We start from the raw sequence: 18,241 nt of genomic DNA, 5'->3' as shown, positions 1-18,241 counted from the left end.
ATAGGGTCGCCAGACGGGCCAATTCCTCATCTTGCTCACTATGCGAGCAGAGAAACGCTCCTCCTCCCCTAGCCCACAGACAGAACCTGTAACTGCCTCTAGGTTTCTTATTTTAATAAAAATATACACATATGAAAGCTCCGTAGAGGACAGATGCAGAACAGCATCCCTGAAGTGAACACAAGGCCCTTTAGAAGCAGGGGCCCAATCGGTAGAAAAGAGTCCTGTCCCCCAAAGTGTCAGGAGAAACTGCTCTGGCCTACAGTACTGATACAATGGCCACTGACAGCTTCTGTGGTCTCTACTTCTTCTGTTTGGGAGGAGGTCTGAAAAGGAAGGGAGAAAAAGAGAGACTGTTAGTATCACGATATCCCGCAGCAAAAGAAACTGGCTGCTATACTGGTCATAAAAAACAGACCATTTGCAGACAAGGCAGGAATTGTCTACATTCTCAGGTAAACTCCCCAGGTATTCAGGAGGGGAAGATATGAGACTTTATAAGGTAACCGGGGGGGGGGGGGGGAGAGAGAGAAGAAACAACTGGTCTGATGAGGACTGAGCATGCCCATAAGTCTCGGAATATTGACATCAGCTCAATATTCCTGATTTGATACAGTAAGGAAAAGAGGAAGTCATCCCTTGTGCTTATTCCTCCCCCCTCTTTTGTCTTCCCCCACTTGCCTAACCTGTCTGATCTTCCTAGATGCCTGCCTTTTCCTTCCTCTATTTTTATTGCCCCCCCACCTCTTCTCTACCACTCTCAACTTGCGGTTGGTGTCTCTACAGTACTGGTTAAGTATCCCTTATCTGGACTGCTTGGGACCAGAAGTGGTCCGTATTTCAGATCCTTCCATGTATTGGAATATTTTGGGATTTTTGCATTTACGTAATGAGATATCTTGGGGATAGGAGCCCAATTCATTTATGTTTTATATACACTTTATACACATAGCCTGAATGTAATTTTAAACCGTATTTTAAAATTTTGTATACACTGAACCATCAGAAAGCAAAGGTGTAGCTATCTCACCAGAAAACCTGTATCAGCTGTTCAACAAGAGCAACAAACAAACAAACAAACAATGGCAGGCTTTCAGTCTCCACCTACAGTGTGGTGAACATTGTGGGTTTTTTTTAAATTAGGTGAGAGGAAACATTGAAAGCGGGCAGCACGGATCTGCCTGCATGCCGGCTCCAAGGGTCTGGTTTTCAGATCATATGGGACATCCGGATAAGCGATTCTCTACCTGTATTGTGGGTTGCCAAAACGTAACTGTCACCATGGCCAGGCCTCCTGCTCCCTTTGCATTTTGGGAAAACTGCCTACAGGGTTTAGTATCCTCAGTTATATCTCAGGCACGTCAGCTGGCCCTCAACGCTTGGCAAAGGGCACTAAGGCCTACAGCGTAATGGGAGGCGGAGGACCTCAGCACCTCCACAAAAAATTACTGTGACAACTGAAGTCTTGGTCAGCAGCAACAATCTCTGGGGGTTCCTTTCTGTAATGTTGCTGTTATGGTTTTGGGAGGGTTAAAAGCCAATTTTTTAAATAAAAAAGCAGGCTAGGTACTACCCAATTTCCCATTGGCAGAGGCAGGAAGAGGACACTTTGATGACAGAAGTCTACGCCAGCGATCCTGGCATCCATTTGGATTAAAACCACATGAGGTGGTGCCTACTGTGTTTGTGTGTGTGTGTGTGGGGGGGGGGAAGAGGTAAATTTGAAGCTTTTGAGTGGAAAAGCTGGAAGGAGCCAACCTAATGCATTGTTATGCAAACCTGGAGTTCTCCCAAATAAGATTTATAAAGCACGATGATGAAATTTTGTTTTGCACTGGGGGAGGCACCACCCATGGCTCTTAGATATATAAATGATGGGGTGGTGTGTGTGGAAGGGAAGAATTCAAGTCCTTGAGGGCTAAAAAACCCTCAAAGGTAAGGGGTAACAGGCTATTCGAGGAGGAGGAATAAATTCAACGCTAGTTGAACCTCAAGTGCCTGGCTGCATAAAAATGTTTTCACTTCATTTGTCTCAGCCTAAGACTAGGGAACAATCCTAAGCAGGTCTACTTAGAAAGCCAGTCTCGTTACATTCTATGGGTCTTACTCCCAAGGAAGGTGTTCATCACATTTCAGCCTCAAGAGTTTCTTGAATGCATCCATTCCACAGATGGCAGATTTTGCTCCTAGCAGAAGCTGATCTCTGCTGCCCAGGGAGATGGAACTTTGAGCAGAGCCTCACTGGCTGAACTCAGAACCCGGGCAGGCTTCAAAGGGAAAACGTGCATCTTGAGAGGGAGGGCCCAGGCTGCATAGAGCTTACAAAGCTGGAAGGATTTTTGACTGGGTACGGAAGCAAACATTGGTCATCAATGCAGAGGGGTCAGAGGCTAATGCTACCGATTCTTGTTAGCTCATACCTACTGACAAAGGGGCAGGGGACCTTCAGCGCCAGTTCACCTTCTGCGCCATTTTTAAGGGCAACCCAATGGAGGGCATGTTACACTAACCCAGGGCACAACTGGGGAGAGGCTGTGGCTCAGTGGTAGAGCATCTGCTTGGCATGCAGAAGGTCCCAGGTTCAATCCCCGGCATCTCCAGTTAAAGGGACTAGGCAAGTAGGTGATGTGAAAGGCCTTCCTCTGCCTGAGACCCTGGAGAGCCGCTGCCGGTCTGAGCAGACAATACTGATTTTGATGGACCAAGGGTCTGATTCAATATGAGGCAGCTTCATGTGTTCATGTGACTGGCAGGAGCTCAACCTTTCTTCCAGCAGTGGGCACAGTTATGCTGCGACTGGCAAAAGGCACAGGGCCACATCCTCCACCTGAGATATTTGCAGAAATTCTGGTCCAGGGGTATTCCTCAAAACTATCCAGGCAAGCACAAAACTAATAAATCAGAGTTGGAAGGGGTAGTACAAGGCAGGATTTCTACCAACTAGCCTATAACATGTGCAGACCTCTCCAGATCTCTCCCCCCCACACACACACACACACACTGAAAGCATAAGGCTAGCAAATTATCTGTAACTCCAGCTTTTGGCTAATACAGCCTTTGAGGCAAACAATGAAAAACAGATCACAAAACCAGTTGAGCAAAACAGGTCTTAATAGCAGCAAATAGTAGGGAAGAGCTGTAGCTCTGGGGCAAAACAGCTTGCTTGTTGGGCTGAAGGTCCCAGGTTCAATCCCCAGTATCTCCAGTTCAAAAGATTGGCTAGCAGGTGGTGAGCAAGACCTCTGCCCAAGGCCAGAAAAGATGCTGCCAGTCAAAGCAGGCAACAACCAATGGTTTCGGCTCAGTAAAAGGCAGCTGCATGAGATATATTAACCCAACACCAAGAGTCAAATCTGAAAGCAAGCCCCATCACTAACAGATTATCTCAAACATTCTATACCCCTAAAGAAAACTTTTCCCACTCACTAACAAAGTGCTGCCAGAAAAGGTCCAAATTGGTTGTTTTTTGTTTGTTTGTTTGGCTGTGTTGTATAATTTTGGCTCTGCAGTTCAGAAGATCTTCATTCGTGTGGCCATTTCAGCAATTGGACATAGAGAGGCGCCTCAATCTTGGATATCCTCGGGCATAGTTAAATTGTGGAACTCCCTGCCCCAGGATGTGGTGATGGCTGCCAACTTGAAAGGCTTTAAGAGGGGAGTGGACATGTCTATGGAGGAGAGGGCTATCCATGGCTACTAGTCAAAATGGATGCTAGTCATGATGCATACCTATTCTCTCCAGGATCAGAGGCACAGGCCTATCATATTAGATGTGGTGGAACACAGGCAGGATAATGCTGCTGCAGGTGTCTTGTTTGTGGGTTTCCTAGAGGCACCTAGTTGGCCACTGTGTGAACAGACTGCTGGACTTGATGGACCTTGGTCTAATCCAGCATGGCCTTTCTTATGTTCTTATGGCTTATTTATGTCATGCTGCTATCTCAACATAGGAGACAAGAACTGCTGGAATACTCCCAATGACAATCTTGGCAATTAGTCTATATCCAGACTAAGATTTCTGCTAATCGAAGAAATGGGGGCAATTTCCATCAAGTTCCCCTTCCCATTGCAGATCCCGATTCCCTCCCAATGCCGTTATAGCGGGTCCCCTGTCAACAGCATTTCAGGGAGATCAATGGGCTGCAGTGGGATGGCGAGGAGGCAGGAAAGTTCTGCTCCACTGACATAACTGCCTACTGTTAAGCGGAAAATATAGACCGGATCCAATCTGTAGCCTTGGCCCAAATGTGGGCCAGCCTCAGACCCACTTGTCTAGAATACGGGTAAATACTAGTCAGCCTTCTTGGCTGTAGAATCCTTTCCTGAGTTAATGGGTGCAAAGTATTTTGGACCGCTTAAGCAGGAAGTATAAGAAGAAGAGTTGGTTTTTATATGCCGACTTCCTCTACATTTTAAGGAGAATCAAACCAGCTTACAATCCCCTTCCCTTCCTCTCCCCACAAAAGACACCTTGTCAGGTAGGTGGGGCTGAGAGAGTTCGGAGAGAACTGTGACTGGCCCAAGGTCACCCAGCTGGCTTCATGTGTAGGAGTGGGGAAACCAACCCAGCTCACCAGATTACAGTCCGCCGCTCATGTGGAGTGGGGAATAATACCTGGTTTTCCAGATTAGAGTCCACCGCTCTTAACCACTACGCAACGCTGGCTCTCTCCATATATGTTTTTCCTTCCTTTGCCATTTATGCAACTGCTTTTCTTTGCCAGGGTATACTGGCCTTACCAGTACAGTGCTGCCAAGCCCATAAGAAAATCCATCTTCCCTGTTTGATGGCAACAACCAAAGCTCATCTGGTTCTTCCAGCCCCAAGCCCACTTGTGCTGACTCTTGTCTTGGGCTTCGAACATACCTGTAAATGCCCACCACCACAGCGTGGTCTCGCTCGTAAGGCTCCAGAGTCAACTGCTCCTGGGGCTTCATGTTTTCTTGCTGCATCTTCTTCACCTCTGATGCAAAGACTGCCTCAGGCGCTGCTGTTGAATCAACGCAATTGGCCTGGAGGAGGTGGGGGGAAAGCAATCAAATTTGGAAAAACACAGTAGACAAGATGGGGTGTAGTAGTTAATCAAGTGTCCATCTGGGAAATCTGAATTCAAATGCCTGCTCTGCCATGGCCCATACCTGGATGGTCCAGGCTGGGTTGGCCCTGAGGTCAATGTTTGGATGGGAGACCACCAAGGAAGTCCAGGGTCACTATGCAGAGCCAGGCAATGGCAAACCTTACTCTGCCTTGAAAACCCTACAGGGTCACCATAAGTTGGCTGCAACTTGATGGCACTTACACATGCATGGACACACACAGTGCCATGAAGCTTGCCAGGTGATCTTGGACCAGTAACACACAGCTAGCCTAGACTACCTCAAAAGGTTGTTGGTAAGGCTAAAATAGGGAAAGGGGAGCCATACACACCACTCCCAGCTCCGTGGAGTCACTGTGGGATAAGCATGTGGTGGAGCGAGGTCTTTGTCAGCCAGCCCAATCATAAAGCCCAGGAATGCCTGGGTGGGTGACAGCATACCACTCCCACCCTCTCAAAGGAGGATGCATGGAGACAAAATAAACCTGAGCCAGGATCAGATTGCCAAAGCAGCACCGACAGAGCCAGAGTAAAATGGCTATCTCCCAGCCAGGATGGATTAGATTTAAATCAAATCGATTAAAATCACAATTTAAATCACTAGTCAGTAAAACTAGATTTTCACGATTTAAATCACTACTCTGTGAGACTAGCTTTAAATCATGGTTTCTACATAAACAGTACTTTATGTGAAGTTGTTTCATTCGGGCCACCAGGCCTTGCATTTCTTTGTGGCAGTGTTTGCATTTTGCACACATGCCTGCCTTACTCATAAGTAGGGAACTTGATTACAATATTCCCAAACTGGGTCTCTCTTACAGCCTGCTGCAATTATAGGTTTTCTCCTCAGGGGAGAGAATAATATGATAAACCTCAGCCTATACAAAGCTCCCAAGACTTGTGGAGAATTCTGATCAAATGGTTTTATTTTCATTTTTACTGCTTGTTCCTCCCTCCTCACACCAAGCTCCTTGTGCAGATCTATTCCACTCCAATCAATCTTCTATTCATTGAACTTCTTGAAGCTTAGCACTTAAGAGGTAAGGAACTGATTCTGTGTAAATAGATTTGCAAAGGAGCAGTGGGATTTAGGTCTTTCTCAACTTTGTATGTTTATTTTATAACATTTTTGCAGTGAAGAAGAGGCATGTTATCTCTGCAGATACAAATTCACAGTTTTGAGAACTATAAAAGCAAGCATATGCAATGTCTTCTAGATAGAAAAATTGCCCAAAATAATCTTACAGAAGAGCATGACATCGTGAATGGATTAATGGAATTTGTTTACCAAAAAAAGGTAAACATTGCATGAATAAAAAAACACTCCGATTTAAATGTTAAAAATCCGATTTAAATTAAAAAAATTATTTTGGATTAAAAAAAAAATCATTCCTTGTTATCCACCCTGCTCCCAGCTCAAGCTCACACGGCTAGGGAAAAAAATATTTAGACCCAAACTGAGCCACTACCTTGATGGAAATGACAAAGTGCCCCCCATTCTTCAGGAAGTTATGTGCATTCAGAGCCACGATACGCGACTGGTCGGGCTGAGCCACGTCTGCAAAAATGACGTCCACCATTCCTGCGGAGAGAGACGTTGTATAAGACATCAGGATTGGCAAGCTACTCCCCCGATCTTCACTACCCTCCCTACATATTTTTTTTTAGATCATCCAAGCTTGCTGGTTGAACTTCCTGGGGCTTTTTTTGGGAGGGGAAGAGATTTACCCCCTAGTTTTGAAAGAGAAAAAAAATGCATTTATTACTGGCAAATGAGAGTGGCAAGAACACCCAAGGCACCTATCTACACTTATTTCCCACGCAGAATTGAACTGAGCCCCACCGACATTCCCCTCTCCCTTGTGCCGCAGAGCAATTGAGATTCTGTTGAATGCTACCCAGCCCCAAGAGAGCGCTCACTTCCCATTTTCTCACTTTTCCTGCATTTTGGAGAGTGAGCTGCAGCTGTAAGGGAGTTCAAACCCACTGAACACTGACTGTAAGTAACGTGCCCGTCCAGAAAGGAAGCTACCTCTTTGGGCATCACTGACTACTATGGATTGTATTTTATTTCTAAGTGCTCTATCCCCACAAGGGGGGGGGAAGTGTTCGGCAAACTGAACTACCCCCACAAATACCTTATTGGTATTCGGGGGGGGGTTCCTCCTGGGGGGAAAAAGGCGACAATTTAAAGAGAGTAAAAAAGCAGATCCCGAATAATGCCAAAATTTTCTGACATTTTTCGGGCTGCTTTGGCCACACCGCCATTCAATTTTATTTTTTTTTAAGACTGGAGGTGGGGAAGTCTACTTCCTCCTTCATTTGCCTGCTGGCCAGCCAGGTCGGGGCAGAACTCTGCCGCCAGCATGCTCCAAATGGGGTTTGGAGGCGGTGGGTGGCACAGAGCTGCGCCACGGGGCCCAGTACAATAAAAAAAAAATCAACAGGTACAGGGGCAAGCGCCTTCTGAATACACAGCCAGTCTCCCACCCCACTCTGGGAGTGATCTTTTCCCCAGCTTACAACTCAGACACAGACAACCAACAGGACAGTGCAATAGTCTCATTAATAAAATTCTTTCCAACACTGGAAGTGTCTGGCAGGACAAGTCTGAGTCCCTTCCCTAGGGACCGAGGAGGATGCAGCTAAGCAGCCTTGTCTGGAAACACTTCCCCCTCCATCACCAACAGCAGCCTCCTTGTCCATATGCAAGGCTGATGCAGTCTACTAGCTGGTCCTTTTGCCTAGGGTAGAGAGGTGCCACAAAGAAGAGGTTCTGCCCTAAGGAAATGCTCTGCACGACATGCAGGCACAAGGAGGCTGGCTTATATGACTGCACACATTTACTTACCTTTATCATCCCCCTTTCTCAACAAGACTCAAGACAGTTAACACAGTGCAGCAAAAGCGGAGCTCACAATTTCAACCACGGAATAAAAAATAGTAGAACAGAGCCAATGGCTTGGATTTCACAAACAGCAGGATCCCGTGAAACTTGGTTTCACAATTAAGAGGAAGCAAGACAAGGTATAAATACAGCCAAGAAACAACGTGGTATGAAGGTGGAGGAAAGAGGCCTGAAATTTTCTACAGGCAATCACCTGTATATATATAAAAAAATCTGCAAAATTCTGTTTTACTGGACCTTTTATGAAAACTGTTTCGCTTTACACTGTCTGAAGGAAATGAGAGAACTGTGGGAGCCTTCCAGACCTCATCAAGAAGAAGCGTTGGTTTTTATAGGCCAACTTTCTTTACCACTTAAGGAAGGATCGAACTAGCTTACAATCGCCTTCCCCTCCCCACAACAGACACCCTGTGAGGTAGGTGGGGCTGAGAGACTGTGACTAGCCCAAGGTCACCCAGCTGGCTTCATATGGAGGAGTGGGGAAACAAATCCAGTTCACCAGATTAGCCTCCGCCGCTCATGTGGAGGAGCAGGGAATCAAACCAGGTTCTCCAGATCAGAGTCCACCACTCCAAACGACTGCTCTTAACCACTACACCACGCTGACTCCAAACCAAACCACTACATCAAGCAGGCCAGTCAACCAAGTTGGGGGGGGGGGGGCGCTACAACAGAGAATATTCAGGTGTGGGCAGTTGTTAAGCAAAGCCCCCCTGTTGTGTGGTACGATCATGTTGCAAGCTGATCTCTAAGACCAAACTCCTGCCTGTGGTCCTCTGCCCAACCCCACAGCACCTGGCATTCCAAAACCAGCCACCTCTGAACATGTGGAATCTATTTAGCCTTCAAGGCTAAAAACCGCTGATGGATCTAAACTCAATGAGTTAGCTGCTGCTGCTACATTTTGCGCCAATGGGTCCTGCAAGGTCATAACAACGCAGAAGAAATAACTTACCAAGCAACATGCGGTATTTGTGTGGGTGCCGCGCATCCTCGATGACAGGGATAATGTTGGTACGCTTCTTTGCCACGTTGATGAGGTCGCGGCCTGAGCGATGGGAGAATTCCACGGCATACACCAGCCCCTCCTGCGGAACCAGAAACAGGAAGGAGTGAGAGCCGGCGCTGTAAGTCACATGGTGGCCACTGAAAGCACAGATTGGGAGATAGTAACCACAAGAGGAGCCCACCATAGCGCCACTGCTAGAGCTGTACTCGTGAACTGTAACATCTGAAGATGCGATGGTATTAAAAATGTGCCATGTAAACTTTGTATTCTTCTTATGTTTGAGTCATAGGTAGCCTGAGTGCATAGATTTTAAAAAATCCACATGGGGGCGGGGCACTTCAGGCAAAGGTAGTTGTCTGCAAACAGAAAGGAAGCCCCAGGTTTGCAGAAAAAGCATTCAGAAGTCAGGGAGTCTTGGAGGGAGACAGGAGGAATTCCACCCCCCTGCGATTCCTTGCTGGTTACAACCTTAACCAGTAACTACCGTCGGGAACAAAATACTTGGGAACACCTGGCACAAAGTAAGAACATAAGAAAAGTCGTGCTGGATCAGACCAAGGCCCATCAAGTCCAGCAGTCTGTTCACACAGTGGCCAACCAGGTGCCTCTAGGAAGCCCACAAACAAGACGACTGCAGCAGCATTATCCTGCCTGTGTTCCACAGCACCTAATATAATAGGCATGCTCCTCTGATCCTGGAGATAATAGTTATGTGCATCATGACTAGTAGCCATGGATAGCCCACTCATCCATGAACGTGTCCACCCCCTTCTCAAAGCCTTCCAAGTTGGCAGCCATCACCACATCCTGTGGCAAGGAGTTCCACAATTTAACTATGGAGGGGGGAAGTACACACTTATAGAAAGGTTTTAAATATATGCCACCTTCCCACCCAATTCAGGGACCCCCAAGGCAGCAAATATTAAAACATGTCATATATATATCATTATATAACAGGGATGGGGAACCTCAGGCCCGGGGGCCGGACATTTTTTGTGGCCCTCGGGAGCTCTGGAGCCCTGCCACGGAGGCGGGGCACAGGGCAGCCCTCCCCAAGGGTGTTCCTGGGGCCGCGGCTTACAGGGACGCTGCGGCGCCATTTGGACCTCCTCTCGCCGACTGTCGGCTGTTGGTCGGCGAGGGGAGGGGGAGGGACGCTTCCCCCAAGGCTGCCCCCTACAGTCGCGGCGTGCAGGAACGCCACGGCACATTGTAAGCCCCTCTCGCTGCCTGTCGGCTGTTGAGCTGCAAGGTGGGGGTGGTGGAAAGAGGCCGGTGGCTCCCGGCGGCAGAGCATGCATGCGGGAGCCGATCGGGCTTCGGGGGGGGGGCCTTTTGTGGACTCTGGGGGGGGGGAGGGCATGGAGACTGGGGCCCGGTGTGGGGCCGGCGTGCATGGGTGTGTGTGTGGGGGGGGAGGCTTTTCTCTTTTCTTCCTGTTTTTCTGTCACTCCTTCTCCTTTCTCTCCCTCTCTTTCTCCCACCTGGGAGAGGGGAGCGGGGGTGCCCTGCAGGCCTTCTCTGTGTGGCCTCCCCTGGGTTTGCCAAGCTCCAGGTGGTGGCTGGAGACCTGGCAACCCTAGCCTTTCCCCCCCACACACTGGGAGATCTACACCTGGTATGGCCCCTGAATGATGTCATAAATGTGCAAATGGCCCTTGGCAGGAAAAAGGTTCCCCACCCCTGTTATATAACATTTAATAATGTTATATAATGCCCCCCTTTTTCATAGTTCACGATGGTAAAATTTATATTGCTTCATAGTGATAGTTGTGAGCCACGTGCTGTTTTTTTGTTACTACTTGACATAGTGCAGCATACGGGGTTTATTGTTTGTTTATAGCAGGCTGCTCACCAGCTGCAGCTGGTAAAAGGTATCAGTGACCACCGCTGATACTTGCTTACCCAACAGGAGACCTGGGTCCGGCAACACCAGCAAAGTATGAATCTGCTCCTTTAGGGGGAACACACCCCATTCAGAACAACATCCCAGTTCCTACAGCAGAGCGACCCCCTATCAGTTTTTTTGGGACTGAGTTTCAGCTTGTTAGCTTTAAAGGCCATTCAAATTACAATTCCTGTTTGGGGCACCGCAGCGAACTCCTTACCGGCCCGACGATGTCAGAGACATGAGAGACTGTCGTCCCCGAGGCCGCTCCCAGATACAGCACTTTGGCGCCAGGTTTGATGTGGATCTGATCGATACCTCCAAGGATGGCGGCAGCCAGTTTGGAGCGGAAGGGGTTCCAGGCTCGGTATTCCACCTTCACTTCCCCATCCTGAAGAGACAAAGTGTTACCTACGTTACAGGACTTCCAGTTTTGGACCTGTGGGTCAGAAGCACCACCCATTCCCAGAATGTCCCCTTGCCCCAGTCTTCTGATATCGATATCCTGATTTTCAAACAACTGTCTCTCAAAGGGATTTACATCAATCAACAGATGCAGGCCTCTCCCCTCAGGGGAACCTGGCCCTATTTCCAGGCAGCAGAGCATGAGACAAAGAAAAAGGAATAGAAGGCAAAGATGTAATTTACACTCCACATTCCAGCTACAGCTGAGTAACTCTTATCCGGACATCCCATATCCGGACTGACCCCAAAACAGGACTCTTTGAGCCAGCATGAGCACATGAAGCTGCCTTATTCTGAATCAGACCCTCGTCCCATCAATGTCAATATTGTCTATGCAGACTGACAGCAGCTCTCCAGGGTCTGATGCTGAGGTATTTCACATTGCAAACTTGTCTAGTCCATTTAACTGGAGATGCCAGGGACTGAACCTGGGACCTTCTGCATGCCAAGCAGATGCTCTACCATTGAGCCACAGCCCCTCCCCAGCCTCTCCGGACTTCCAAGAGGCTGGGCAGTGTGGCCGCGAGTCAGATTGAGTGTCGACCATGGCGGGGAGGGAAGCTAAACTGAAGTCTAGGCTTGCTTGCAGCACGCCCAGACTTCAGTTTAGCTTTCCTCTCCGCCGCAGTCAAACTTCAGATCCAAAATATGGACCGATCCAAAACACGGACCACTTTGGGTCTCAAGCTGTCCGGAAGTAGGATACTCAACCTGTATTTGCTACTGAGATGACTGAAAAAAACACATCAGAGGTAGCCAGAAATTAACCCAGCTCTCCCAACTACTGCCAGAAGAAGAGACTTTGTTCTCTCCCCCTCACCTTTTGGCAAGGTGGATCACTGCCAAAAGGAGTCCAAGGGGATAGATGGTAATGTGGTTCAGCGGGCCCAGAGGAAGGGGCTTTGTTCTCTTTCCTCCTGTGGGGGCATGATTTTGCTGCCCCCCCTCCCATTTCTCCAAGCCACACACCTCCACAGAGATCCTCTTCTCTCCGTAGACAGACTCGCCCGGTACTAGGTTCCGGGTCACCAGCGCATCTTCCTTTCCCCGGCAGATGAAGACTCCTGCAGATTGGGGGGAGGGAAATAGAAGACCTGGATTATTTAGACAGAAGACACTTTGCCTTAGTTTTGCTATGGCTAAAGAGACAATGTCATGTATCTAACCACCCTGATCCAAAGACTTTAGAAGAAGAGCTGGTTTTTATATATTTCTCTACCACTTAAGGAAGAATCAAACCGGCTTACAATCTCCTTCCCCACAACAGACACCCTGTGATGTAGGTGGGCCTGAGAGAGCTCTAAAGAGCTGTGACTAGCCCAAGGTCACCCAGCTGGCTTCATGTGTAGGAGTGGGGAAACAAATCCAGTTCACCAGATTAGTGTCCGCCACTCATGTGGAGGAGTGAAGCATCAAACCCGGTTCCCTAGATCAGAGTCCACCGCTCTTAACCACTACACCATGCTGGCTCTCTATGCTGGAGGAATGACAGTTCACTAATCTAGGAAGCATCCAAGAAGATTTACACCGCATTTTCACATCAGATATAGCAGAGAGGACTTCAGACTAAAGAGGCATGGGTAAATTCTGAAGATATGTAACACAGCAATCTTACTGTGACCAAGCTGGTCTGGATCTGGTCACATGGCCAATTCAAGACCGTTTATCCCCAAAAGGCTCTATGCAATTCCTCTTTTATAAGACTTAAAACAAAGAAGCCCATTTCTTTTGGGTTATCATTACAGGTAGAATTTACGATGCCTCCTTAAACTGAACTAATGATCTATGACTCCAGCTACCGAGTGACTTACCTTCATGCCTGTGGGGCTCTACTGTAACCTTCTTACCACCTCTGAAGCCTCCCCGCCCTCCTCGGCCCCCGCCTCGACCGCGTCCACCGCCTCCTCCACGTCCTCCTCGGAAGCCTCCTCGGAAGCCCCCTTCTCCTCCTCGGAAGCCTCCTCGGAAGCCCCCTTCTCCTCCGGGAGACCTAAATCCACCTCCTGAAGATGAGAAATGAGAATAAGACCCATAAAAGCAAGCAAGAGGGGCATGTTCAGAAATAATACCCAACACAGAATTGGGCAGATAACCCCCAAAGACTGTGTGGTTTATATGAACATGGCCCACTGCTCTTGCAAGAACACTGCACAGCATTGAAGAAGAAGAGTTGGTTTTTACATGCTGACTTTTTCTACCATTTAAGGAAAAACCAAACTGGCTTACAATCTCCTTCCCTTCCCCTCCCCTCAACAGACACTCTGTGAGGTAGGTGAGGCTGAGTGTGACTAGCCCAAGGTGACCCAGCTGGCTTCATGTGTAGGAGTGGGGGAACCAACCTGGTTCACCAGATTAGCGTCCACTCATGTGGAGGAGTGGGGAATCAAACCTGGTTCTCCAGATCAGACTCCACCCGCTCCAAACCACTATTCTTAACCACTACACCATGCTGGCTCTCCTGTTCCATTTACCTGATCAGTTGTTCATGTAATTTAGTGCATCATCAGCCTACTGTTTAAAGTTATGCCTGAATGTCACCTAGAAGACCTAAATTGTAAAAAGGCAAACCTTATAAACAAACCAAACACTGATTTGCAGACATAAGGTCTTTTTTTTACTTCAAGTACTTACTGCTCAGCAACAAACATGAAAAGGGTTTTTTTTAAAAGCTAGGAACCTCTGTGCGTGATTTTTGCTGTGAAGTCTCAGCCGACTTAGGATAACCCTGCAGGTTCAAGGCAAGAGATGTTTGGAGGTAGTTTGCCATTGCCTGCCTCCACGTGGGCTGAGAGAGTTCGAAGAGAAATGTGACTGACCCAAGGTCACCCAGCAGGCTTCATGTGGAGGAGTGGGGAATTGAACCCAGTTCTCCAGATCAGAGTCTGCCGCTCTTAAGAAGAGTTGGTTTTTATATGCCGACTTTCTCTACCACTTAAGGGAGACTCAAACTGGCTTACAATCACCTTCCCTTCCCCACAACAGACACCCTGTGAGGTAGTCGGGGCTGAGAGTGACTTGACCAAGGTCACCCAGCTGGCTTCATGAGTAGGAGTGGGGAAACATATCCAGTTCACCAGATTAGCCTCCGCTGCTCATGTGGAGGAGTGGGGAATCAAACCCGGTTCTCCAGTTCAGACTCCACCGCTCCAAAGCACCGCTCTTAACCACTACACCATACTGGCTCTCTAGGAAGCCCTACAAAATATTTATTGAATCTTACCCTATTCTCTCCACTGTCTGTGTCTTACTTTTCTATTAACACAAGCGGGTGACCCGCAAGGATTCACAGGGGGGTGTCTCATTTTTCCACCCCCCACTGTTTTCCTTCCCTTTCCCTAAACCCCCTCATAGCTTTTCCCTGCTACGTTCTCCCCTTTCCACCCAGCAGCCAGCCTACCTTTATTCCCCTGTCTTCAGCTTTCCCTTCTTCTGGCAACCCTTACATGGGAAAGCTATGGCTCAGATGTGGGAACATACAAGGACTTAAAGGAGGACAACCTCTCTTTCACCTGCACCTCACTCCCCACTATGTCCTCTTCTGGCAATCCACCCTTTCTTCCTTCTCTCTTTCTCATCCAACAACCAACCTACTTTTTACCCATCCCCCGTCTTCAGCTATATCTGTATTTACTTCATTTATTCCCACCTTTCACCACAATGAGGATCCAAAGCAGCTTAAGGCATTCCCTTTCCCTCCATTTTATCCTCACAACAACCCTGTGAACTCTGTGTAAATGGCTCAAGGTCACCCAGTGAGCTTCCTTGTGAGACGCGGAGCCTAGTCAAATGGAGCAAGTTGCCTGGTGGTTACTGTCGGGCCCAGCCCCCACGAGTTCCCCCTCCAAGGCCAAAACAGCACTGTAAAGGGCCCTGCCACACCCCTCTGCCTTTTAACTAACTCATGTGACCTTTTGGTGTTCAAGATTTACAGCAGATCGGGAAAGATATCTGGAAATATCTTGCTACAGTTATCAGGGAAGTAAGATTTGGATATGCTCGTAATGCTGTCGCTAGAAAGAGATAAAAAGATAACATCGCAAATGGCAAAGTTTATTGCCATGGTTGCTAAGATTAAGATAAATTTAAGATATCATGATGCAAGCCCTACTGATGAATAGTTTTATTATGATAAGTAATTTTAGCTTAATTCATTGTTATGGAATATATTATGAAATTAACCTGTTATTATGGTGGCAAATTTTATACTATAGACAAGTGGTTCCCAAAGTGGGCGGTACCACTCCCTGGGGGGCGGTGGGATTACCTAGGGGGGCACTAAGAGGCAAGGGGGCAGCAGGGGGGTGCTAGAGGTGGGCCCCTTCAACTGTGTTGGATAAGGTAGGGGGGGCTGGGGTTGAGTTTGTGAAACCAAGGGGGCGGTGGCCCGAAAAGTTTGGGAACCACTGCTATAGATGGTGATGTAACTGTTAGTGTTTGTTTCTATTTGTGCTATAATTTCATAATTCTGAGCTTGTTGTTTTGTATGACTTTTAGTCAATCCAATAATAAATTTTTGTTTAAAAACATGTCCTTTAAACACAGATATTTCCATTTTAAACTCCATCCCCAGTAAGCAAATCCACAGAGGTTTTTTTATTTATAACATTTATAAGCCTGCGCTTCGCCCTGTCAACTGGGAACCATGAACCACAAGCATGAACAAAACACAAACTTTATTTATTTAAAGTATCTATATACCCATCTTTCTCCTGAACATCTCAAGACCCAAGGCAGGTAACAACGGAAAAGCAATTTTATAAAACAAACATTAAAACCAATCTGGAAACACATTATGCCCCCATCAGCAGGCATTTCTCCTCCGCCTCTGCTCAGATCACCACCAAAACTCTCTGGGACAACTGTTGTGCACCCTTGCTGGTAATCCAGAAGAGAAAGGAGCCCCCTGACCAGAGGGTTGTGGCTCAGCAGTAGACCCATTTGCTTGGCATGCAGAAGGTCCCAGGTTCAATCCCTGGCATCTCCAGTTCAAGGGGCTAGGTAAGCAGGTGATGTGAAAGACCTCTGCCTGAGACCCTGGAGAGCCACTACCGGTCTGAGTAGACAATACTGACTAATGGACCAAGGGTCTGATTCAGTATAAGGCAGCTTCATGTGTTCATAGGCAGAGAGCAGACACTAAAAAGTAAGCACTCTCTGTTGCCAAACATGCCTTAGATTATGGGAGCAGTCAAAGAAAACCCTACTAGGAAGTTGCCACAGAAGAACATGAAAGGACAGGCAGTTATGTACAGGGGTCACAGGTCATGAAGGGATTCAAATATAAGCAGCAGCACCTCGAATTAGACCCCAGACATCACTCTGCAACCAGCGAAGGCAGGATGCTGCTGCAGTCGTCCTGCTTGTGGGCTTCCTAGAGGCACCTAGTTAGCCACTGTGTTGTGGATTTGATGGGCCTGGGCCTCATCCTGCATGGCTTTTCTTATGTAAGGGGCATCAGAATAACAGCGACATGACCCCACCAATTTGCACTGGCTACAGCTTCCACATTATCTCATTAAAAAGCCTATCAACGCAGGCTAATTTTTCTCTAACGGACACCAAACCACATCTTAATTAAAAAAAAAAGCGAACCAATAAATATACCAATGACATAATATTGTCGAAGGCTTTCACGGTCAGAGTTCATTGGTTCTTGTAGGTTATCCGGGCTGTGTGACCGTGGTCTTGGTATTTTCCTTCCTGACGTTTCGCCAGCAGCTGTGGCAGGCATCTTCAGAGGAGTCACACTGAAGGACAGAGAGACACTGTCCTTCAGTGTGACTCCTCTGAAGATGCCTGCCACAGCTGCTGGCGAAACGTCAGGAAGGAAAATACCAAGACCACGGTCACACAGCCCGGATAACCTACAAGAACCAATAACAATGACAGTTATATATATATATTTTTTAAGCGGGGAGAGAGGGCAGACATAACTACTCACCTCGTCCTCCTCGGAAGCCTCCGCGTCCGCCACGATCCCCAAAACCACCTCCACGCCCTCCACGCGGACTAAAACCTACATCGGTAGAGACGCACGCCAAAAAAAGAAAGAAATAAAAGGGTCAGGCAAACACGTGTCCCTCCCGGCTTCCCAATTCCCACGTGCTCGGACGGGCCTACACAGAAAGTTAATTCACAGTGGGTAGCCATGTTAGTCTGTCTGCAGTAGTAGAAAAGAGCAAGAGTCCGGTAGCACCTTAAAGACTATCTTATCTGAAGAAGTGAGCTGTGGCTCACGAAAGCTCATCCCCTGCCAGAAAATATTTTTGTTCGTCTTTAAGGTGCTGCTGGACTCTGGCCCTTTTCTACTACAGTAAGAAGGTAATTCCACCAAACCCTTTTTCCACCCCTTACCAGGCCGCATGACTGGAGGAGCAGTAAGAAAGGGCCGGCTTCGGAACCACGCGCCCCAAAATCTCTTGGGCAAGAAGGCTCTACACGCGTTGAAGAAAACACGCGCAAGAAGCCTGGAGGCGCACCGGAAATACGACAGGACACGTGGGGGCGGGTGAAGGAGCGAAGGGGAGCGCGCGAAGGTTTGTGGGAAATGGAGTTCTTTTGCTCCGCACGCTTGCGCAGATGTGCGGGCGTGCCCTCGATCTCTTCATTATGGCGTCCTGTGGGTCCCCCCCCTCCATGGGATGGGGGGGGGGTCGTTGCGCTTTGTTCTAAAGTGGGGTTTAGATTGGAGCCCCTTAGTTTGGTTTTCAATGCAAAGCCTCAGTTTTAGGAACATAAATTATGGAGATAATTCACAGCGGGTTAGTGTGTTAGTGTGCCTGCAGTAGTGGAAAAGGGCCAGAGTCCAGTAGCACCTTAAAGACTAACAAACATATTTTCTAGTAGAAAAGGGCCAGAGTCCAGTAGCACCTTAA

At 47.9% G+C, this 18,241-nt stretch overlaps 1 protein-coding gene across 1 annotated transcript; it reads right to left on the bottom strand.

Annotated features, from left to right (window-relative positions):
- Positions 1-215: 215 nt before the first annotated feature.
- On the bottom strand, positions 216-17,730 carry FBL (fibrillarin). Its single transcript, XM_056846415.1, has 9 exons — positions 17,721-17,730; positions 17,308-17,382; positions 13,178-13,369; positions 12,336-12,430; positions 11,122-11,292; positions 8,960-9,092; positions 6,566-6,678; positions 4,868-5,013; positions 216-326 (listed from the first exon to the last, which is right to left on the bottom strand). Exons 1-9 carry the CDS (start codon positions 17,728-17,730, stop codon positions 302-304), a joined length of 960 nt encoding a protein of 319 aa, XP_056702393.1. The 3' UTR covers positions 216-301.
- Between the last annotated feature and the right edge of the window lie 511 nt (positions 17,731-18,241).

This window comes from Euleptes europaea, chromosome 3 (genome assembly GCF_029931775.1).
Source record: "Euleptes europaea isolate rEulEur1 chromosome 3, rEulEur1.hap1, whole genome shotgun sequence".
NCBI classification, from domain to species: Eukaryota; Metazoa; Chordata; class Lepidosauria; order Squamata; family Sphaerodactylidae; genus Euleptes; species Euleptes europaea.
The sequence above is the reverse complement of the archived record's forward strand: the minus strand, read 5'-3'. Positions and strand labels throughout refer to the sequence as shown.

Excerpts from the sequence above, each read along its gene's own strand:
- FBL (XM_056846415.1), bottom strand. Across the intron at positions 11,293-12,335 it reads AGAAGAGGATCTCTGTGGAG|GATGGGGAAGTGAAGGTGGA; the intron begins GTGTGTGGCTTG and ends TTGTCTCTTCAG. Across the intron at positions 5,014-6,565 it reads ACTTTGTCATTTCCATCAAG|GCCAATTGCGTTGATTCAAC; the intron begins GTAGTGGCTCAG and ends CACCTCCTCCAG.